Raw genomic sequence first — 25026 nt, forward strand, 5'->3', positions numbered from 1 at the left:
ATGTAGTCGGAGACAGTAAGACGGGTGGGAGAACTGGGAAGGGGAGGGGATGGAGAGAGAGGGAAAGCAAGGGCTATTTGAAGTTAGAGAGATTAATGTTCATACCACTGGGGTGTAAGCTACCCAAGCGAAATATGAGATGCTGTTCCTCCAATTTATATACTAAATATAGAAATGTGTTAAAGAGTCACAGAGTTGCACAGCACAGAAACAGGCTTGTTTTGCTCATCATGTCCATGTCGGCCATTTGGCCCATCGAGACCCATCTCATTTTACTGAATTAAGTCTCATTTCTCCTTTCCCGAGTTCATACAGGTGCCTGTCTAAATGCCTCTCAAGCACAGTGATTCTATCTGACGACCACATCCTGTTATCATATCCCATATATCAATCACGCTCATAGAGTCATAGAGATGCTAAAGCAATTCTAACTAAACTAATTCTTCCCAACCATTGTGTCGGAATGAACTGCAGATGCTGGTCTAAAGAAGGTTCTCGATCCAAAGCACCATCTATTCCTTTTCTCCAGAGATGCTCCGCTGAGATACTCCAGCGATTTGTGACTACCTTCTCATTCATTGTTCAATCAGAAAAAATCAGAATATCGACATATAGAATTAGACTTACTGTCTTGGATGCAGAATTAGAGAACGAACAGACTTCTTATGGTTGGTTAACGTGACTCTAGTTTTCCCTGCTACCAAATCCCAGAGCCGGATAGTTGTGTCATGGCTTCCTATGAGGGGAACAAAAACAAATTATTACAGCATTCAATTTATATTATCATATTAATGGAATATATTTAAGGAGTTTAAAATACCCATGGATAATCATGGGGGTAAGACTATTTCAAAGGGCTCAAGGTAAGACATAACCAAGAATAATAGATGCAAGAAAGATTCAAATTAAAAGCAGTGAAAGTAGTAAGAAACTCAGAGCAAAATCTTACTGATAACTTGAGAAACTTTATTATCCTTCAGATATCAAATGATCAGTTCTTTAATGTACTAATTTCGTATAACACCAGTGTTAGTTTGGGGTGGAAGATTGCAACCTTCACGTGGTCCACCCTGTTTCGACTTAAGCAATCAACTCGATGTGCACAAACGGAAGATCAAATAGAACAAGTTGTCCAACAACTTTAGACTGTGCACGCCACATGAAAGAAGAAGTGTTAGTTTGGTTTAGTTTATTATTCTTGTCACGTGTATCGAGGTACAGTAAAAAGCTTTTTGATTCATGCTATCCAGTCAGCAAAAAGACTACACAGGGTGAACCCAGATTTTCTGGCAACTGATGGTCCCTTATAATCCAGACAAAATTACAAGAGCTCAGTTGAAATTCCCTGAGCGGCCACAGATGGCGTTGCGCATGGCGAGGTCTCTTTCCGGTTGTGTCCCTCCGTCGTGAAAGAGTTAAATACACTCTGAATCTTCTCTCCTGACTGTTTCAAAGACAATACAGTAAACCCTCATTTTAACAAACCCGTTATAACAGATGTCGGATAGAGCAGACAGACATGCCGACCCATCACGGCCTCCCACCGTCTCCCCGGCCGTTTAGAGCCACGGTTTCGACCAAAGATCCTATAGCGGAGCAAGATTGGCTACTCCTGCGAAATGTAATAGGCTGACGTGTAGTACGCTACGGAGGGGATCCTGTGCATTTTTCCCCGCCCATTTTAGTAACCGGAACCTACCCGACCCGACCTGACTCCCAGGGTAATCAACGTTGCGGGGAACAGTTTTTGTGCGTGATACAGGATTAGATTCAGAATTCTGTTAGTTCATACTTCTGTTAATTCTTGTTAAAGAATAAAATGTTTATAAACACACATACATGAATGCGATATAAATGTATATAATCATATAACACACGTAATTATATTTCTTCTGATTTTTATATCCAATGATGAACTTTATTTCAGACTAGACAAGGGACATTAAATAATAAACATTGTAAACCTCCCTGCAACTTCACACACTAGGTCCCATCCCGCCCCTCAACTCTCCCCCCCCCCCGGCACTCCCTCGCCTCCCCCCACACTACAATGTCTGCCCCTCTCCTATGCTGTAGTCTCTTAACCCACCAGCCCCCAACCCCACATCTATCCCCATGCTCTCTGCACCCCGGCCCCTACCCCACCTCTCTCTCCCAAAGATCTTATACCGGAGCTCCGCTATAAGATCTTTGCTCTCTCCCTCCCCCCCCGGCCATACCCAACCCTCCTGCGCCACCACTACCCCACTTGCACTACTCCCCTCCTCTCTCCCCGTTGCCTTGGGCCGCGCACCCCCTCTCCCCGCCCAAGTCAAAGACTTTGAAGATACGGGAGCGGATGCGGAAGCAAAGATCCGATCTTTGGCCGGAAGCAAGATGGCTAAGTAAGATGGCGGAACAAGATGGCGGAGGCTGGTTGCTAAAATGGGTCCTATAATCACCCATGAATCTGCCCATGACCGTACTACGTGTTTTGCGTAGGAGTAGGCCATCTTGCTCTGCTATAAGATCTTTGGTTCTGACGTCACTCTCGACTCCCAAGGTGCACCAGCGAGCCCTTCTTCACCCACCGACAGGACACAATGTACTGGAGTAATTCAGTGGGTCAGGATCTCTGGGGAACACAGATGGGTGACATCAGGCCCCTTCCTCAGACTGAGTTACTCCAGTACTTAGTGTTTCAGTGTGCCCCCTGAGTCACCATGGGGCTTCCTCCCCTCAGCTGCTGTCGCTTGCAAGCTAGAGTATGTTGACATACTCCGGGGGAGAAGGAGGAGGTGGCAGCAGCATTGGTGGGGGAAGGAGATGGTGATGGTGGGTGGAGGAGGTGGTGGTGGTAAGGGGAGGAGGGGGCACTTCATTAAGTTTATGTAAAGAATGCAGTCCTCCCCCTCCCCCCCTCCTTCTTCGCGCGGGGTCAGAAGCCAGGGCTCTAAATGGCCATGGAGACGCTGGGAGCCAGGGATGGGTTGGTAGGTCACACCATTTACTGTCAGTTTATATTTAATATTTGTTTTATTTAAGTGTCTGGCACACCGTGGTGCTTTAGTGACACGGGAGGGGAGTCATTAGCGGCCCACCAACGGATAATCCAGAAAGGCTCTGGAACCAAGGGTGCCGGAAAATCAGTGTTCAACCTGTACATGATTACAATCAAGCCACCTAAAGTGTGTACATACATGATAAATGAATCGGCACTTCAATACGAATAAGTAGAAAGGATGTAGGCTCCATCCTGGGGGCGGAGTTGGATTCATGGGACGTGGTCTGGGAGGGGGGGATGCTCCTCAAACTGCGGAGCATCCCGGACAATACAGCTCACCCCCTCCATGACACACTGGTCAATGTGAGGAGTGCCGTCAGCAACAGACTGGTTCCACCAAGATGCAGCACAGAACACCACAGGAGATCCTTCTTCAGCTATCAAACTGTACAACTGTACAAAATGCAGGAGTAACTCAGCGGGACAGGCAGCATCTCTGGAGAGAAGGAATAGTCTCAACCTGGAACATCACCCATTCCTTCTCTCCAGAGATGCTACCTGTCCCACGGAGTTACTCCAGCATTTTGTATCTATCTACGGTTTACACCAACATCTGAAGTTCCTTCCTACATATTTTGCCGACCTCAGTACCTGCAATTGGATCCTTGACTTCCTTATCAACAGACCCAAATCAGTGGGATAAGTAACATCATCTCCTCTTCACTGACCACCAACATGGCGCATCTCAAGGCTGTGCAATTACCCCCTGCTCTACTCTGCTCTTTACATCCACAACCATACAGCTACACACAGTTCCGATATCATTCATGAATTCCCCGACAACATTGTTTTTGGCCGAATCAAGGGAGACAATGAGTCAGCTCACAAAAGGGAGATAGAACATCTAATTGAGAAGTACCGCGACAACAAGTCGAGTAGTACCACGACAATATTGAAACTAATTGTGGACATTAGACTGGACAAGTTTAGTTTAGTTCATTAACATGTGTACCGAGGTACCGTGAAGAGCTTTTTGTTATGCTATCCAACCAGCAGAAAGACATGATTACAAAAGCCCCATCTACAGTGTACAGATACAAGATAAAAGGAAGAAAGAGATTTTGCAAGTAGACAAAATAGACAACTCAGCTGAGTTTCTCCAGCATTTTTTGTCTACCTTCGATTTTCCAGTATCTGCAGCTCTTTCTTAAAGAAAGAGATTTGGCATGTCAGCGAATACAAACTTCTACAGATGTACTGTAGGCATCATGTCATATGTCATAAACATAGAAAATAGGTGCAAGAGGAGGCCATTTGGCCCTTCGAGCCTGCACCGCCATTTATTGTGATCATGGCTGATCATTCCCAATCAGTAACCCGTGCCTGCCTTCTCCCCATATCCCTTGATTCTGCTAGCCCCTTAAGCTCTATCTAATTCTCTTTTAAATTCATCCAGTGAATTGGCAGCTCTACTGCCATCTGTGGCAGAGAATTCCACAAATTCACAACACTCTGGGCGAAAAAGGGTTTCCTCATCTTGATTTTAAATGGCTTCCCCTTTATTCTTAGACTATGGCCCCTGGTTCTGGACTCCCCCATCATTGGGAACAGTTTTCCTGCATCTCGCTTGTCCAGTCCTTTTATAATTGTATATGTTTCTATAAGATCCTGGTATGTTAATTCCAATATCCCAGAATGCAAGAGGCAGCAAAGAGTGGCGGAGTTCCAGCCTCACATTCGAAAGCGTCTACATGAAACTCTGCCTCAAGAAGGCAGCATGTATAAAACATGGCACTGTGCAGCACGAGAACAGGCCTTCGTTCCACAATATCTGTGCAGAACATGAGCCAAGACCACCTCTTATCTACCTGCACATAATCCATATCCCTCCATTTCCTGCATCAACCACCAACCCCCACCAACCCCGCAGCGTGTCATTCCAGGTAAAAAAGTTGACCCGCGCATTTCCTTCAAACCTCTCACCTTAAAGCTGCGCCCACTGATTTCTCCATCCTGAGAAAAAGGTTCTGGCTGTTTACTTTATCTATGCATATCATCATTTTATATACTTCTATCAGGTCTCCTGGCATTCCCAATAAATCAAACAGTCTATTCAACCTCTCCCTGTACCAAATACCCCCAATCACGGCATAATTGCGCTAAACCTCCTCTGCACCCTTTCCAAAGTCCCCACATCCTTCCTGTAACGGGGCGACTTGAACTGCAAGGATCTATCATCAGGGAACCCCATCATCTAGTTCCCATTCCATCAGCATGTACTCGTCATCCTGCTACCGTTGGACTGGAGTTATAGAAGCCTTACAGAAGTCTCATACCATTAGGTTCAGGAACAGCTTCTTCCCTACAACTATTAATTTCTTCAACCGAGCGCACGCAAATCCTACCGACGCAATTAAACACTACAGACCCTCACTTGCACTACCATGAATTTTGTCTTAATTGTGTAATGTCGCACTTCCCTTTTTTTCTTTGCAGTGTCTTGTAGAATTTATGTGCAATTTATGTATAACTGATATTTTAGCGTGTTGTATACGAGTCTACATATCTGTGATGCTGCTGCAAGCAAGATTTGTATTGTACTTGTGCACCATACTTGTGCATATCACTGGTGTAAATTAAAACAAAAACAATGGAAAGAAAAGTTGACGTGCATGTGAAAGAGAAAATAATGTATAGAGAAATAAAAAGAGATGGGATGGAACGGATTAGGAGCTGGAATGAACTATGAAAGACCTATGGCCTCCTCCTGTATCATTATAAGAATATGTTTAGAATCCACATTGAGTGTCATTACCTGTAATAATTTGTGGTTCTCCAGCCTGGCATTTCACAGTTGCTACAGTATTCGTGTGCCCTGATAGCGTATGTACATTTGCTTTAGTCCGTATGTCCCATACCTGCAACACAAATGTCCACGCAAAAATGTCTAGCAGGATTGATGACCAACTTTGACAAATGCTAAAAAGCTATTACTTTACGCGGATTAGACCGACGTGATCAACAGTCCATGTACTGCGCTGCGCTGAGGTGCAGAACTGTAGAAAATGACTTACCCTGGCTGTTGAATCTCTGCCACAAGTTATCAAGACATCGATAGTCGGATGTAAATCTAACCCATACACTGCACTTAAATGTCCATGATAATGACGAATAACCTGGGAAAACAGCAACAAATATTCAAAAATTCAGAACTGCATGATTATTAACAGCAAAATTGCAGCATTTTAAATTCATTTTAGAAGTGCTCATTGTCGAAGTCTATACCTTGTTATATTCCAGATCCCAGCACTTCACCTGCTTATCCTCTCCACAGGAAAAAAGATATGGGCTGCGTGAACTGACTGCCACCCCGCGAACAGTGCTGATGTGCCCAGTCAATGATAGCTTCAGTTTACCACTGGCTAGATCCCAGATCTGGACGGCAAAAACAATCATTTATTCCTCACTATAAAACAGTGATGCTACTTTGTAAAGTCAGTCAGATACAAAAGTTGTGAGGCTAGTTTACATCAATACTGTAGATGGAGAAAATCTGAAACCAAATTGCTGGAAACATAGGCAAGTCAGCCTTTGTGGAAAGGAGATATGTATTACCTTCAGATTTATTAATCTGTTGGTTCCCTTCACCAATGCTGATTAAATCGATTAGTATTAGTAAAATCTGTATTTTTTTAACTCAAACTTTCTTCATCCCCAGTATTTATTTAAACAGCAAATATTATTGGTATTCAACATTTGTAGATGGTATCAAATTACGATCAAATATACATGTGGAGAATTGTGATCTACATTGAATCATTATGCATTTAATGTAATTTTCTGATTTACTAGCAACAGTGCCTGACACTGGAGTATTTCCAAGCAGTGCTTTTTATATTTGCCTTACCACAATCTTCGAGCGGTACTGGCTCGAAGGGCCAAATGGCCTACTCCTGCACCTATTGTCTAATCTTTGACATGTTTAAGAAAGAACTGCAGATGCTGGAAAAATCAAAGGTACACAAAAATGCTGGAGAAACTCAGCAGGTGAGGCAGCATCTGTGGAGCGAAGGAATGGGTGACGTTTCGGGTAGAGACTCTTCTTCAGACTGATGTGGGGGTGGGTGGAGGGCGGGAAGAAGAAAGGAAGAGGCAGAGACAGTAGGTTGTGGGAGAACTGGGAAGGGGAGGGGAAGGAGGGAGATTGGGTAGTTTACACCCCAGTGGTATGAACATTGACTTTTCCAATTTCAGGTAGTCCTTGCTTTCTCTCTCCTCCCCCCCCCCCCCACCACCACCCTTGGTTAAAAGTTACGGTTATAGTTTATAGTCATATATATTATTTTTTTTCAAAGTGTCAAGAGAGATTTAGATATAAGATTTAGAGGCCCAGGGAGCCGTTGGTGGAGAGGGGAGGAGTACCTGCGCTGTAAGTATAAAATGCACCGCGGGGCTTGTTTTCACAGAGGCCCAGGGAGCCGTTGGTGAGAGGGGAGGAGTACCTGCGCTGTAAGTATAAAATACACCGCGGGGCTTGTTTTCACAGAGGCCCAGGGAGCCGTTGGTGTGGGGGGAGGAGTACCTGTGACACCAAATCGCCGACGTTCCAGAGAAGGAGTCTGGGGGAAGCCTCTGATTGGTTTACATTTTTACATTCCTGCCTTTAGGTTAAGGATTCTGGGAGTTAAGGATTCTGGGAGTTAAGGGTACAGTATTTATTAGTAAAGTTTAAAGGATAAAGTTTTGTGTTTTTTTAATATTTAATATAGTTAAATTGGGAGTAGGATATGTCAATGGAGATTGGCCCCGCGGTTTGCTCAGCCTGCAACATGTGGGAGATCAGGGATATGGTCGGTGTCCCTGGTGACTACGTTTGCAGGAAGTGTGTACAGCTGCAGCTCCTGGCAGACCGCATTGAACGATTGGAACTGCGGCTGGATTCATACTGGAGCATCCACGATGCTGAGAAAGTCGTCGACAGCACGTACAGCGAGTTGGTCACACCGCAGGTAAAAGGTAAGAGGACAGAAAGGGAACGGGTGGCCAATAGCCAGCAAAGCAGTAGGCAGGTAGTGCAGGAGTCTCCTGCGGTCATCTCCCTCCTAAACAGGTATACCATTTTGGATACTGTTGAGGGAGATTGCTCATCAGGGGAATGCAGCAGCAGCCAAGTTCATGGCACCATGGGTGGCTCTGCGGCACATGAGGGGGGGAAAAAGAGTGGAAGGGCAATAGTAATAGGGGATTCAAACGTCAGGGGAATAGATAGGTGTTTCTGCGGCCGCAAACGAGACTCCAGGATGGTATATTGCCTCCCTGGTGCAAGGGTCAGGGATGTCACTGAACGGCTGCAGAACATTCTGGAGGGGGAGGGTGAACAGCCAGTTGTCGTGGTGCATATTGGCACCAACGATATAGGTAAAAAAAGGGATGAGGTCCTACAGGATGAATTTAGGGAGCTAGGAGATAAGCTTAAAAGTAGGACCTCAAAGGTAATAATCTCTGGATTACTACCAGTACCATGGGCCAGTCAGAGCAGAAATAGGAGGATATTGCAGATGAATGCGTGGCTTGAAAAATGGTGCAAGGGGGAGGGATTCAAATTTTTAGGGCATTGGAACCAGTTCTGGGGGAGGTGGGACCAGTACAAACAGGACGGTCTGCACCTGGGCTGGAATGGAACCAATGTCCTTGGGGGAGTGTTTGCTAGTGCTGTCGGGGAGGATTTAAACTAATGTGGCAGGGGGATGGGTACAAGAGCAGAGAGGCAGGGGGGTGTAAAATGAGGGTAGAAGAAAGAGGCAGCAAAGGTGAAAAGTAAAAGTGGCAGGCAGAAAAAACCAGGGCAAAAATCAAAAAGGGTCACTTCTCAACATAATTGTATAATGGGTAAGAGAGTTGTAAAAACAAGCCTGAAGGCTTTGTGTCTCAATGCAAGGAGTATTCGTAATAAGGTGGATGAGTTGAACGTGCAGATAGCCATTAATGATTATGATATAGTTGGGATCACGGAGACATGGCTCCAGGGTGACCAAGGCTGGGAGCTGAACATCCAGGGATATTCAATATTCAGGAGGGATAGAGAGAAAGGAAACGGAGGTGGGGTAGCGTTGCTGGTTAGAGAGGAGATTAACGCAATGGAAAGGAAGGACATTAGTTTGGAGGATGTGGAATCGGTATGGGTAGAGCTGCGAAACACTAAGGTGCAGAAAACGCTGGTGGGTGTTGTGTACAGGCCACCTAACAGTAGTAGTGAAGTTGGAGAAGGGAAATCAGGGATAGTATCAAAGCGAAGGATGATGCGTACAAATTAGCCAGAAAAAGCAGCAAATTAGCCACAAAAGACTGGGAGATATTCAGAGACCAGCAGAGGAGGACGAAGGGCTTAATTAGGAAAGGAAAAATGGATTATGAAAGAAAACTGGCAGGGAACATAAAAACTGACTGCAAAAGTTTTTATAGATATGTGAAAAGAAAGAGATTAGTTAAAACAAATGTAGGTCCCTTGCCGTCAGAAACAGGTGAGTTGATCATGCGGAACAAGGATATGGCGGACCAATTGAATAACTACTTTGGTTCTGTCTTCGCAAAGGAAGACATAAATAATTTTTCGAGGATGTAACTAGTAGCGTGGATAGGGGAGAACCAGTGGATGTGGTGTATCTGGACGTCCAGAAGGCTTTCGACAAGGTCCCACATAAGAGATTAGTATACAAACTTAAAGCACACGGCATTGGGGGTTCAGTATTGATGTGGATAGAGAACTGGCTGGCATACAGGAAGCAAAGAGTAGGAGTAAACGGGTCCTTTTCACAATGGCAGGCAGTGACTAGTGGGGTACCGCAAGGCTCAGTGCTGGGACCCCAGCTATTTACAATATATATTAATGATCTGGATGAGGGAATTGAAGGCAATATTTCCAAGTTTGCGGATGACACTAAGCTGGGGGGCAGTGTTAGCTGTGAGGAGGATGCTAGGAGACTGCAAGGTGACTTGGATAGGCTGGGTGAGTGGGCAAATATTTGGCAGATGCAGTATAATGTGGATAAATGTGAGGTTATCCATTTTGGTGGCAAAAACGGGAAAGCAGACTATTATCTAAATGGTGGCCGATTGGGAAAGGGGGAGATGCAGCGAGACCTGGGTGTCATGGTACACCAGTCATTGAAGGTAAGCATGCAGGTGCAGCAGGCAGTAAAGAAAGCGAATGGTATGTTGGCTTTCATAGCAAAAGGATTTGAGTATAAGAGCAGGGAGGTTCTACTGCAGTTGTACAGGGTCTTGGTGAGACCACACCTGGAGTATTGCGTACAGTTTTGGTCTCCAAATCTGAGGAAGGACATTATTGCCATAGAGGGAGTGCAGAGAAGGTTCACCAGACTGATTCCTGGGATGTCAGGACTGTCTTATGAAGAAAGACTGGATAGACTTGGTTTATACTCTCTAGAATTTAGGAGATTGAGAGGGGATCTTATAGAAACTTACAAAATTCTTAAGGGGTTGGACAGGCTAGATGCAGGAAAATGTTCCCGATGCTGGGGAAGTCCAGGACAAGGGGTCACAGCTTAAGGATAAGGGGGAAATCCTTTAAAACCGAGATGAGAAGAACTTTTTTCACACAGAGAGTGGTGAATCTCTGGAACTCTCTGCCACAGAGGGTAGTTGAGGCCAGTTCATTGGCTATATTTAAGAATGAGTTAGATGTGGCCCTTGTGGCCAAGGGGATCAGAGGGTATGGAGAGAAGGCAGGTACAGGATACTGAGTTGGATGATCAGCCATGATCATATTGAATGGCGGTGCAGGCTCGAAGGGCCGAATGGCCTACTCCTGCACCTAATTTCTATGTTTCTATTATCTGTTATTTGCACTTTATCAGTTTATCTATGTTTCTATAGATGTTAAGGCTAGTGGAATCAAGGGATATGGGGAGAAAGCAGGAACAGGGTACTGATTTTGGATGATCAGCCATGGTCATATAGAATGGCGGTGCTGGCTCGAATGGTCTACTCCTGCACCTATTTTTTTAATGTTTCTATAGAGAGATACCCCTACATATTCTGACTCCTGAGTAAGAATGATATAACAAGTGAATGTTCTGTGGGATACTGCTATGTGTAGTACCACTGCATCAAAGAGTAAATCAAGAAATTATTCCAAACAAAATTTAAAATGCTATGAAACAAAATAAAGAATGATTAAAATACAGAATGACATTGCTGTAGTGTAAACTGTAGACATGGTAGCTAAACAGCCAGCTTGTTAGTTCATGGTACTCTGAAGGTCAGTTATGAGACATTTTATTTTACAAGTGAATACATACAATTGTGTGTTCAATGTATAAAAGGAGGACAAAAAAAGGAATCAGAAATGATTCGTCCAAATCTGCCTCAATGCTTTGGTAATTTCATTATTTCATTCAATTCCAATATTAAAATTACCTTAATAGTTCTATCAGCAGAGCCCGTTACAAACCATTGATTTCCAGGTTCCACCGCTAGACATCTCACCCAGCCCAAATGCCCACTGATGACCTGCAGAATAATGCAAGACTCAAGATTAGAAACAATACTTCAGATGCTAGTTTACAAAAAAGAAGCAACGCACAGGGGTAACGCAGATGGATAAGGCAGTATCCCTGGAGAAGATGGATGGGTGATGTTTCGGGTTGGGACCCTTACAGTCATAGAGTCATACAGTGTGGAAACAGGCCCTTCCGCCCAACTTGCCCACACCGATCAACATGTCCCATCTGCACTAGTCCCACCAGCGTGCCTGTGGCCCATATATCCCTCTAAACCTGTCCTCTCCATGTACCTGTCCTTTCCATGTCAAATTTCTTCTGAAACGTAGTGATAGTCCCTGCCTCCACTACCTCCCTCGGCAGATCGTTCCATACACCTACCACTCGTTCTCTGAAAAAGTTATCTCTCGGATTCCTATTAAATCTTTCCCTCTTCACCTTAAACTTATCTCCCCCTGGTCCTCGATTCCCCTACTCTGGGCAAGAGACTGTGCATCTATTCCTCTCATGAATTTATACACCTCCATAAGATCACCCCTCATCCTCCTGCGCTCCAGGGAATTGAGTGCCAGCATGCTCAACCCTATAGATCAGACCTTTAAGCCCTGGCAACATCCTTATAAATCTTCGCTGCACCCTTTCCAACTTGACATCTTTCCTATAACATGGTACCCAGAACTGAACACGATATTCTAAATGCAGCCTCACCAACATTTTATATAATTGCAACATCCCCTCCCAACCTCTATACTCAATAGTCTAACTGATGGCCAATACATCAAAAGCCTTTTCGACCACCTCCTCTACCAGAGATGCCACCTTCATGGAACTATGTACCTGCACTCCTAGATCCCTCTGTTCTACAACATTTCCCAGAGCCCTACCATTCACTGTGTAGGAGTTGCCCACGTTAGACTTCCCAAAATTCAATATCTCACATTTCTCTGTATTAAATTCCATCAACTATTCCTCAGCCCACCTGGCCAACCGATCAAGATCCTGCTGCGATTTTTGACAACCATCTTCACCCTCTGCAATGTCACCCACTTTTGTATCAACCGCAAACTTGCTAATCTTGCCATGCACATTCTCATCCAAATCACTGATTTGGATGTCAAACAGTAATAGGCCCAACATCGAACCCTGAGGCACACCACTAGTCACAGACCTCCAGTCCGAGATTCCATCATCACATTCTGCTTCCTTCCATTAAGCTAATTTTCCATCTATTCAGCTATCTCTCCTTGGATGCCATGAGATTTAACCTTCCAAGACAGCCTGCCATGTGACAACTGTCGAATGGTTTGCTGAAATCCATATATACATCTCCAGCCAGCACCACCATTCAATGTTCACCACCACATCCCCAATCAGTACCCTGTTCCTGCCTTCTCCCCATATCCCATGACTCTGCCATATTTAAGAACCCTATCTAGCTCTCTCTTGAAAGAATCCAGAGAACCGGCCTCCACAGAGGCAGAGAATTCCACACTCACAACTCTCTGTGAGAAAAAGTGTTTCCTCGTCTCCGTTCTAAATGGCTTATCCCTTATTCTTAAATTGTGGCCTCTGGTTCTGGACTCCCCCATCATCGGGAAGATGTTTCCTGCCTCCAAAACCTTAATAATCTTATATGTTTCAAATAAGATCCCCTCTCATCCTTCTAAACTTCAGAGTATACAAGCCCAGTCGCTCCATTCTCTCAGCCTATGATAGTCCCGCTATCCCGGAAATTAACCTTGTAAACCTGCGCTGTACTCTCTCAATAGCAAGAAACTCCTTCCTCAAATTGGTCACATCTTCTTGGGATTATCCTTAATGCTATCTGCCAGAGAGGGGAGTGGGGTGGAAATAATAGTGGGGTGGATAGGTTCCCCATTGTCCCGCTCATTTTTGTGTTATCTTAATTGGAAATCAGCAGGTTCATAGGTCAATGTGTTAAAGCTATTTTTTTCAAATTGTCAGCCGGTCAAACTGTTTGTAGTTATCTATCCAATTGGAAACTTTCAATTGTTGGCAATGGAGATACCCAAGTGGAATAGGATGGGCCATTTCACCAAGAAATTGATCTAATTTGGGCCAAGGTGCTATAAGCTACCCATGTGCGAAACAAAACCAGGTCATCTTTGCATGGAGCCACAAGAGATGGGCAAGGTCCTCAATGAGTATTTCTCCTCTGTTTTTACCATGGAGAAAGACAGGGGGACTGAGTATCGTGTGACAGTCAATGAAGTGTCTTGAGAGCAGGTCAATGTTACGGCCTTGGAGGTGTTGAAGATCCTGACGCATACAATCGGGGCCTGATCAGATATATCTGAGGACACTGTGGGAAGCTGGGGAAGAAATTGCTGGAGCCCTGGCTGAGATTTAAGAGTTGTCATTAAATACGAGTTTTAAGATGCCAGCAGACTGGAGTGTGGTAAATGTTGTGCCACTATTCAAGAAGGGCTACAGAGAAAAGCCTGGATCTAAAGGCCAATGAGCCTAACATCTGTGCTCATAAAGGTACTGGTGTGCATTCTGAAGGCTAAGATATGCCTGCATTTAGATGGACAACGACTGATAGACATAATCAGCATGGTTTTGTACATGGGAGGTTGTGTCTCACAAATCTGATTGAGTTTTTTGAAGACGTGACCAAAAAGGTCGGTGAGGGCAGAGCAAGGTTCCGTATGGTCGGCTGCCTGGAAGGTTAGGGCTCTGAGCAGGGATAGCTGAATGGATAGAAAATTAGTAGAGGTTGATGATCAAAGGTTGCTTCTCAGACTGGAGGCCTGTGACTAGTGGTGTGCCTCAGGGTTCGGTGCTGGGTCATTGCTGTTTGTCATCTATATCAATGATTTGGATGAAGAGTCTCTTGCTCCGAGTAGGGGAATTTAAAAACCAGAGGAAAATAGGTTTAAGGGGAAGTGGGAAACACATTTCCAGGAATCAATTTAAAACTGCATCGATGATTCTTCTTAATTTTAATGCAAAATATGTAAAGCATTTTCATGCCAGGATTGCATTACTAAAGAAAAGCCATTTAAAGTCCTCAGATTTCTTAAACGATAAACGTACCTGGCTTTTGAAGGTGGAACTATCAAAGCCAACGCACGACTGCTTGCTTCACTTGGCATTTTCTGCACCTGTGTATCTGCTGTCAGTGCCACTCCTACAATTTAAATTGATAATAAGTATTTTACTTTAGCAAAAGAAAATTTGTAAATGATAATGAGTATTAATGCAAACTTTTAATTTCTCAATCAGAACTTTATTTCTGAATGAACATGTTACGTATTACTTTAACACAGTGCATTGCTTCCAATCCAAACAGTTATATCAATATTTAATTATCCTAATTTGATTTGATAATATGTACGGGTAGTGGCACTTGTTATGGTAGGGTTTCGTTCCAGAGACATGTTCGCACGCCAGTGGGCGGCACGCTGGCACAGCGGTAGAGTTGCTGCCTCGCTGTGCCAGAGACCTGGGTTCAATCCTGACTATGGGTGCTGTCTGTACGGAGTTTGTATGTTCTCCCCCACCGTGACCTGCGTGGGTTTTCTCCGGGTGTGCCAGTTTCCTTCCACACTCCAAAGACGTACAGGTTTGTATGTTAATTGGCTTGGTAACATTGCAAATGGTCCCTAGTGCCTGTAGGATAGTGTCAGCGTGCGGGGATTGCTGGTCGGCACGGATTCCGTGGGCCAAAGGTCCTGTTTCCACGCTGTACCTATAAATTAAACCAAACCAATCTGTTTGCTAACCAGAAAAGAACAAAAACTGTGTGTGGATAAGAAATTACAGAAACAGAAAGCAAGCGGAGGAGGGAAGACTGCACAACATTAGAAAGCTTAGAAAGTTAACTGCACATCAGATAGCTTAAAACAAAAATATTTTTTCAGGATCATTGCTGACCTGGACCTGAAGGGTACGGATGAGTACCAGTTATCACGTATTCGGGTTCCTGACCTAAAGTACAATAGAATCAAAATACACCTTTTTAAGTGAGACTTCAACGTAAATTTCATGACATTAAAAAAACAATAACTGGTGTTCAAGAGTGAAAACAACACATACCTTTCAAGAGAAAAACATCTTTCAAATTTCAAAGCAAAATTGCATACGATAAAATATAAAGTATAAAGAAGCAGGAAATCCAGGATTGATTTTTTTCAGGCGAACACAAGAAGGGTTGGATAACTATCTGGCATGTCAGACCTAATTACAGTGAAGGCATATTAAAATTCATAGTTTATACAAGATACTTAGAAAAGAGAGGAGAGTCCTCCTCTGCCCCTCCCTTCCAAGATCATGGATGAGCAGCTGAGACCTGTTAATTACAACTCCTGCGTCAAGTGGCAATTTCAGATCATTTCAGACATTGTCTTGAAGGGTACACTCCAATTTGTCACGCCACTCGAACGGGAATCGTTTGGAAGAGCAGACAGACACAAACACACAAGAATCTTCAGCGTGTGTTGAACTTTCAAAGTGATGATCAGCACTGCTAATGTCTAATGAGCAACAGACCGCACGAGGAGGAAGAGCACAGAAGCATTGTAGCTGTGAGAGATTCTAGAAGAAGCAGGCATTTATTTAATTCAAATAGCAATCTTGCATTGTTGTGTTATCTCCATGGTAGGGGGGGGGAGAAAGAATGGAGGGAGAAACTAGGAAGAGAAGGAGCCAATAGTAGGAAGAACAGGAATAGTGATCCCAGTCAGGGTGTCCTGAATCTTCAATGGAAGGTAAAAAGTAAACAAGACTCTCCAAAGATATGTTCATCTCTTTGTTACTCCCATACCATAAACAAGCACAGTAAAAATAGGAAAGCCAAGTGTTGTACAGGGATAAGGATTTCAAATTCACAGGGTATTAGGACAATTCTTGAACAGGAAGCACTTGATAAAAAGGTGGGTTGCACGATAAAGTCAAGAAATTGGATCTGGTATTCCCAGCATGAATCCAAGGCTGAGCTAAAATTGAAGTACATTTTCCCACCCACGTGGATCCTACACTGCTCATTGAAATCAGTGTTAATAGATGGAATAAATTCCATCATTGATCATAATAATGACTGCCGTCAAGCCACTTCCATTGATTGCCCCAAGTTTCATGGTCTTTCGGCGACTGCCAGCATCATTGACTGACGTATCAGGTCACCGAAAAATATGCGTCGTGATGACGTATTGACGCGGGGTGTTTTCTCATGTGTCAAATGTTCAAAATCTTTTGGCGACACTGACATGACGCCAGCAGTCGCTGAAAAAAATCACCAAGTGGGACAGGCCCTTTAGTAAAATCAGCAGAGAAATATTCATTTCTTGCCCATCTCCTGTGGCTTGACACAACGCTGACGGCTTTGATTCCTGATGGGCCGTATTCTCTCTCTGGTTACTCTTTTTCCCTTGGATTATCCTCAATATTATCTGCCAGAGCTTTCACCTGCCCCCTTGCTTCTCTCTTGATTTCCTTTTTAGTGTGCTCCTCAGTTCCTGAAACTCCTCTAGGGATACACTTGATCCCCGCTGTCCTTGATGCAGCACTATAGGACTTTGGTTAGGCCACATTTGGAGTATTGCTTGCCATTACAGGCAAGGGTGGAAACTGGAGAGGATAACCATATAACCATATAACAATTACAGCACGGAAACAGGCCATCTCGACCCTTCTAGTCCGTGCCGAACACATAATCTCCCCTAGTCCCATATACCTGCGCTCAGACCATAACCCTCCATCCCTTTCCCATCCATATGCCTATCCAATTTATTTTTGAATGATAAAATCTAACCTGCCTCCACCACTTCCGCTGGAAGCTCATTCCACACAGCTACCACTCTCTGACTAAAGAAGTCCCCCCTCATGTTACCCCTAAACTTCAGTCCCTTAATTCTCATGTCATGTCCTCTTGTTTGAATCTTCCCTACTCTCAGTGGGAAACTCTCTTTCCACGTCAACTCTGTCTATCCCTCTCATCATTTTAAAAACCTCTATCAAGTCCCCCCTTAACCTTCTGCGCTCCAAAGAATAAAGCCCTAACTTGTTCAACCTTTCTCTGTAACTTAGTTGCTGAAACCCAGGCAACATTCTAGTAAATCTCCTCTGTACTCTTTCTATTTTGTTGACATCCTTCCTATAATTAGGCGACCAAAATTGTACACCATACTCCAGAATTGGCCTCACCAATACCTTGTACAAATTTAACATTACATCCCAACTTCTATACTCAATGCTCTGATTTATAAAGGCCAGCACACCAAAAGCTTTCTTTACCACCCTATCTACATGAGATTCCACTTTCAGGGAACTGTGCACAGTTATTCCCAGATCCCTCTGTTCACCTATATTCTTCAATTCCCTACCATTTACCATGTACGTCCTATTTTGATTTGTCCTGCCAAGATGTAGCACCTCACACTTATCAGCATTAAACTCCATCTGCCATCTTTCAGCCCACTCTTCCAACTGGCATAAATCTCTCTGTAGACTTTGAAACTCTACTTCATTACCCGCAACCCCACCTATCTTAGTATCATCTGCATACTTACTAATCCAATTTACCACACCATCATCCAGATCATTGATGTACATGACAAACAACAGTGGACCCAACACAGATCCCTGTGGCACCCCACTCGTCACTGGCCTCCAACCTGACAAACAACCATCCACCATTACTCTCTGGCATCTCCCATTCAGCCACTGTTGAATCCATCTTGCTACTCCACCATTAATACCCAACCATTGAACCTTCTTAACCAACCTTCTATGAGGAACCTTGTCAAAGGCCTTACTGAAGTCCATATACACAACATCCACTGCTTTACCCTCATCAATTTCCCGAGTAACATCTTCAAAAAATTCAAGAAGATTAGTTAAACATGACCTTCCAGGCACAAATCCATGTTGACTGTTCCTAATCAGACCCTGTTTATCCAGATGCTTATATATATTATCTCTAAGTATTCTTTCCATTAATTTGCCCACCACTGACGTCAAACTAACAGGTCTATAATTGCTAGGTTTACTCTTAGACCCCTTTTTAAACAATGGAACAACATGCGCAGTATGCCAATCCTCCGGCACTATTCCCGTTTCTAATGACATTTGAAATATTTCTGCCATAGCCCCTGCTATTTCTACACTAACTTCCCTCAATGTCCTAGGGAATATCCTGTCCGGACCTGGAGACTTATCCACTTTTATATTTCTCAAAAGTGTCAGTACTTCCTCTTCTTTGATCCTCATAGTTTCCATAGCTACTCTACTTGTTTCCCTTACCTCACATAATTAAATATCCTTCTCCTTGGTGAATACCGAAGAAAAGAAACTGTTCAATATCTCCCCCATCTCTTTTGGCTCTGCAGATAGTTGTCCACTGACTCTCTAATGGACCAATTTTATCCCTCGTTATCCTTTTGCTATTAATATAGCGGTAGAAACCCTTTGGATTGACTTTTACCTTACTTGCCAAAGCAACCTCATATCTTCTTTTAGCTTTTCTAATTTCTTTCTTAAGATTCTTTTTACATTTTTTAGACTCCTCAAGCACCTCATTTACTCCATGCTGCCTATAATTATTGTAGATCTCCCTCTTTTTCCGAACCAAGTGTCCAATTTCCCTTGAAAACCATGGCTCTTTACAATTTTTACGATTTCCTTTCAACCGAACAGGGACATAAAGATTCTGTACTCTTAAAATTTCACCTTTAAATGTCGTCCATTTCTCTTCCACGTCTTTCCCATAAAACAAACTGTCCCAATTTACTCCTTTTAAATCCTTTCGCATCTCCTCAAAGTTAGCCTTTCTCCAATCAAAAATCTCAACCCTAGGTCCAGTTTTGTCCCTCTCCATAATTATATTGAAACTAATGGTATTGTGATCACTGGACCCGAACTGTTCCCCAACGCATACCTCTGCCACCTGACCCATCTCATTTCCTAACAGGAGGTCCAGTACCGCCCCTTCTCTAGTAGGTACTTCTATGTATTGTTGCAAAAAACTATCCTGCACACATTTTACAAACTCCAACCCATCCAGCCCATTTACAGAATGTGTTTCCCAGTCTATGTGTGGAAAATTGAAATCTCCCACAATCACTACCTTGTGCTTACTACTAATATCTGCAATCTTCTTACATATTTGCTCTTCCAATTCTCGCTCCCCATTTGGCGGTCTATAATACACCCCTATAAGTGTTGCTACCCCTTTCCCATTTCTCAGTTCCACCCAAATAGCCTCCCTAGACGAGCCCTCTAATCTATCCTGCCGAAGCACTGCTGTAATATCTTCCCTGATAAGCAATGCAACACCTCCACCTCTTGCCCCTCCAATTCTATCACACCTGAAGCAACGAAATCCTGGAATATTTAGTTGTATTTTAGTTAGGATGCAGAGGTTTACCAGAATGCTGCTTGGATTGGAGGGTTTCAGCTCCAGGAAGAGGGTGGATAGATTGTTTTCTTTGGAATGTCGGAGGTGGAAGGAAGACTTGATAGAAAGATATAAAATTAGGTGAAGCACAGATAGGGTAGACAGAACCTTTTTACCAAAGTGGAAATATCCAACATTAGAGTGGATAGCTATAAGGTGAGAGGGGGAAAGTTTAATGGAAATAAACGGGGCCATTATTTTTACTCAGCAGGTGATGGGGGCCTGGAACGCATTGGCAGGGGTGATGGCAGAGGCAAATATGATAGCAGCATTTAAGAGGCTTTTGGATCTTTACATGGAAAGGCAGGGAATAGGGGAATATAGATCATATGCAGGCATACGATATCTGTTCAGCTAAGCATCATGTTCGGTACAAACATTGCCAGACATGATGTTCCTGTGCTGAACTGTTCTGTTTTCTATATCTGTCCCATGCCTCCTTATTCTTGACCAGAGCCTCAATTTCTCTTATCACCCAAGCTCCCTTACACTCACCTGCCTCGCCCTTCACACTTACAGGGACGTGCATGCCCTAAACTCCTCAGAACATTTTTAAATGTATCCCACATTCCTGACGTTCCTTTTACTGCAAACAACCTGCTCCAATCAAAATGGGCGAGTTCCTGTCTAATACCATCAAAGTTGGCCTTGCCCCAATTTAGAATTTTAACTCGCAGGCCGGCCCTGTGTTTACCAGACTTCTGGTAAACGTCTTCTGAATCTTCTCTAATCTCTCCACATCCGTCCGGTAACGAAGAGACCAAAACTGTGCACAATACCCCAAATGTGGACTAACCAAAGTCCTATTCAGCCCTATCATGACATAATATCGAACAGTACAGCACAGGATGCCGAACATGATGCCGTTAAACTGATCCCATCTGCCTGTACATGATCCATATCTCTCTATTCCCTGCACTTCTATATATGCCTATCTAAAAGCCTCTTAAATGGCATTAAACGATGTTGGGGGAGTCCAGAACCAGGGGCCACGGTTTAAGAATAAGGGGCAAGCCATTACGGAGACGAGGAAACACTTTTTCTCACAGTTGTGAGTCTGTGGAATTCTCTGCCTCAAAGGGAGGCAGGTTCTCGGGATGCTTTCAAGAGAGCTGGATAGGGCTCTTAAAGATAGCGGAGTTAGCGGATATGGGGAGAAGGCCGGAACGGGGTACTGATTGGGGTTTGGGGATGATCAACTATGATCACATTGAATGGCGGTGCTGGCTCGAGGGGCCGAATGGCCTACTCCTGCACCTACTGTCTATTGTCTATTATCATATCTACCTCCACCAGCTAGTTCTAAAACTATACGACCAAGTCATTATGAATCCCGTACATCTTACACTTGTTAATCAGGGTTGAGGGTCCTAATTGAAAGTCTTACAAAAATCCACGAGAACAACATCCACCACCTTGACTTCATCAATCTCCTTCATCACCACCTCCAAAAACTCAATCAAGTTAGTAAAACACAAACCCGCCATCTGCAAAGCCGTGCTGGCTATCCCAAATTAGCTTATTCTCTTTCAAATGGGTACAAATTTTATCTTGAAGAATTCTCTCCAATAGTTCCCCGAGCACTGGCATGAGGCTCACCAGCCTAGTGTCCTGGATGCTCTCTACTTCCCTTCTTAAACAGAGGAACAACATGAGCCACTATCTTTCAGTACCTCACCTGTGGCTAGTGAAAATACAAAGATCACTGTCAAGGTTCTTGTCAATCTCCTCTCTTGCCTTCCTCAATAACCTGGGGCCAGATCTGAATAGGCTTCCTTTTTCTTTGTGCATTTAGATAGACAAAGTCTGATCAGGATAGTCAGCATAGTTTTATATGTGGGCAACCGTATCTCATGAATCGGATCGAGTTTTTATGACTGAGTTTAAAATCTCCTTGTTCATCCATGTTTTAAACTCAGTCATAAAAACTGTCAGCCATCCTTATGCCTTCTCTTTACTGGATCATACAAATCGTATACTTTCATCAGATGGCCTTTAAACATCTCCCATGTGTCATCTGTAGACTTGCCTAAAAACATTGGCTCCCAATCTACCCTCCTTAACTCCTGTTAACGTCTTACACAACAACCCTTTGGTTCTTGCACCCTTCTGTAATCTGTCTACATATATGTCCCTCTATCTCCCCCTGACCATTGGGTGGCTTATAAAATAATTCCATTAGGGTATTTGCTTCTTTCTTACTTTTGAGCGCATCCAAACATACCTCAGTGGATGTACCTTCCAGTATGCACATACCCTTCAATATATTCTCCATTGACTTCCTGACTTTTATACTCAATGTCTCAACCGATAAAGGCAAGCATACATTATGCCTTCTTTACCACTCTAATTACATGTATTGCCAACTGTCAGGAACCTCACCAAAAGTATTCTGAAATTTAAGTTGTTTCTGAAATCAATAATGTGGAATTTTAAATATCGTGGAAATTACATAAGACGCAGATTTTACAGATGCTGACGCTTGGATAATTAAAAATCATAAACACATGAGTAAAGGAACATAGAAAATTTGGTGTGTGAACACTTACCTTGATTGATGGTATAATGCCCATGGTTATAGGACTGAGCGCATTTTTCTTTGATTTCTTTAAGTATAGGCATGTGAAGTACAGGACTGTATTCTGTTTGTAGCTTCACATTCATCTTGAGCTTGTAACTGATCAATTACAAAATGAGGTAAAACTGTGAATTCATGCAAATATGATCAGTGTCTCTACAGCTTTTACACAATCGTTTATCAGCAAGAGCTTTTACCTCAATACGGTCACATTCACAACAACAAAATACAAAAATAACCCCCGAATTATTTCATCGAAATAGCATTAAATAACTGGATGTTTCCCAGGTACCTACAGGGAAACCCTTTCTCTTGTCAGACAAACTCCTTAATCCCCTCCTACCTGAAACCCAACAACATACCTCCTGCTCCGTTTTTTCCAATTATAGTGTTACTATGAAAAATATTGTATTCCAGATATATTTAACAAAGCTATTAAAAACCCAAGTAACCAGGCTTTTTCTTTGAATGACAGTTAACCACAACAAATTTTTACATCACCCCAATTATAATGTTAAAAGTATTATTATGTTACATTTCGGAGACAAAGTAGCACAGCAGTAGTGCTGTGCGACATATGGGTGTCCTTCAGGTGCTCCTATTGCCTCCGACATCCCAAAGATATGTGTGTTGGTAAGTTAGTTGGTCACTGCAAATTACGTGCGCAGATAGAATCTGGATGAAAATGAGGGGCAATGGGTTGGTTTGTGCACACTTAATGGCTCAAAGAGCCTGTTTCCATGCTGCATCTCTCTATGCTGTCTAGTTTAGGTATAAAGCGCGGAAACAGGCCATTCGGCCCACTGAGCCCACACCAACCCCCGCCCATTAATAATATTCCACACACGCTAGGGACAATTTACATTTATACCAGGCCAATTAACCTACAAAGCTGTAACGTCTTTGGACTGTCGGAGGAAAATGAAGATCTTGGACTAAACCCACGGGGTCCCGGGGAGAACGTACTAACTCCGTACATACAGCACCCGTAGCCGGGATTGAACCCGGGTCTCTGGCGTTGTAAATGCTGTAATGGGCCCATCCCACTTACGCAACTTTTTCAGCGACTGCCCGCATCTGTCATAGGTCGTTGCAGGTCGCCGAAAATTTTCAGCGTGTTGAAAATCCAGCGGCGACCAGAAGGTACGACTCTTTGGGCGACTAATCACGACCATACAGGCTTCATCCTGCAACATGTCGCCAGTATGGTCGTGAGTAGTCTCCTCAGTCGCCCAAAGATTCTTAGCGTCTTTCTGATCGCCGCTGAATTTTCAACATGTTGAAAATTTTCGGCGACCTGCAATGACCTTTGACGGATGCCAACAGTCGCCGAAAAAGTTGCGTAAGTGGAACAGGCCCATAAGGCAGCAACTCTACCGCTGCGCCATCGGCACGTCTGTCATAATTCTATTTTGCAAAGCTACATAATTTAGTAATGAACACAATATATGGCAAAACTTATTTATGCCAGACATCACAACTAACAGATTTGTTTATTTTTAGACCATGATTTGATTAATACTTTCAGCAGCAGCATTTTGTTTCATAATTGAACAGCTGAAATGGTTCCTTAAATATTTCTCAAGCACTTGAAAACTCTTGCATACAAGCTGAGTTCAGAAAATGACGAATTAGAAGTCATTATGATCAGCCACTTCAAATCGAATATGGTTTGGACAAACATATATATTAGTTTCAGCAAATCGTGATGAACCCAAAATAAAACGATACAATGTTGTTCCAGTTATGACAAATTTCACATCTTTTATGCCTAACATAAAATACTACCTGTTTATTATGTTCGCAATGCAATCAAAGCCCTATGATGTAGAAATGCACTCAAGATCCAAATAGATTACACTTTGATCCTGAAAATAAAGACTGCAAGCACTTACCTTTTTTCATCTGCTGAAATAGGCTTGGCATGATCACTAACAAACATGTCATGAGTTCTTTTTAGAGATCTGAATACCAGCGTGTGTACCGAATGTTTCTGCACCTCCTGATAAATAGCAAAAATAAATTCATTTAACTCAGGTTTCAGAATAAAAATTAAAGCATTTCTAAATGACCAATAGAATCCTGACTGTAAACTGCCTTAAGCCATATTCCTAAATGTGAGGTGGGCTTCATAAATCAACTTGCTGTTATTAAGCCACATTTCTTGACATAACTAGAGAATTTTAAGCTGCATCTGGTCAGGCTTCTGCTCATATGGAAATGTTCAATACTGTCAGCATTGTTTGAATAGGTTAGGAACTCATTCCTCAAATTTTAACAAGCTTCAAATGCGAGCTGAGCACCACTGCGAAAGAACTTCCTTAGTCGCAACAAAATGCTGCTAATAGGATAAACACAGTTCTTATTATATCTTCTTCACATTCGAGAAAATCGGAAAGATGCCCAACATCAAATTGCTTTCTTTATTTCAACTTAATGAAGTGCCCCCTCCAACCCCCCCCCCCCCCCACCCCCCTCCTCCCCCGGAGTTGCTTACATGCAACCACTTGAAAGCAGGTCTGAG

General features: G+C 43.3%; 1 protein-coding gene across 1 annotated transcript in view; it reads right to left on the reverse strand.

Moving 5' to 3' along the window:
• plrg1 (pleiotropic regulator 1) overlaps positions 1 to 25026 on the reverse strand; it is a 42277-nt gene that overhangs the window by 9099 nt on the left and 8152 nt on the right. The window contains exons 2-10 of the mRNA XM_055635302.1: positions 24398 to 24504; positions 22474 to 22601; positions 15406 to 15459; positions 14479 to 14659; positions 11423 to 11552; positions 6269 to 6418; positions 6058 to 6159; positions 5799 to 5901; positions 628 to 736 (exon numbers count right to left, since the gene is read on the reverse strand). Of these exons, the coding sequence (XP_055491277.1) occupies positions 628 to 736; positions 5799 to 5901; positions 6058 to 6159; positions 6269 to 6418; positions 11423 to 11552; positions 14479 to 14659; positions 15406 to 15459; positions 22474 to 22601; positions 24398 to 24504 (1064 nt within the window). The remainder of the gene's footprint in view (positions 1 to 627; positions 737 to 5798; positions 5902 to 6057; positions 6160 to 6268; positions 6419 to 11422; positions 11553 to 14478; positions 14660 to 15405; positions 15460 to 22473; positions 22602 to 24397; positions 24505 to 25026) is intronic.

Source organism: Leucoraja erinacea, chromosome 1, assembly GCF_028641065.1.
Source record: "Leucoraja erinacea ecotype New England chromosome 1, Leri_hhj_1, whole genome shotgun sequence".
Taxonomy (NCBI): domain Eukaryota; kingdom Metazoa; phylum Chordata; class Chondrichthyes; order Rajiformes; family Rajidae; genus Leucoraja; species Leucoraja erinaceus.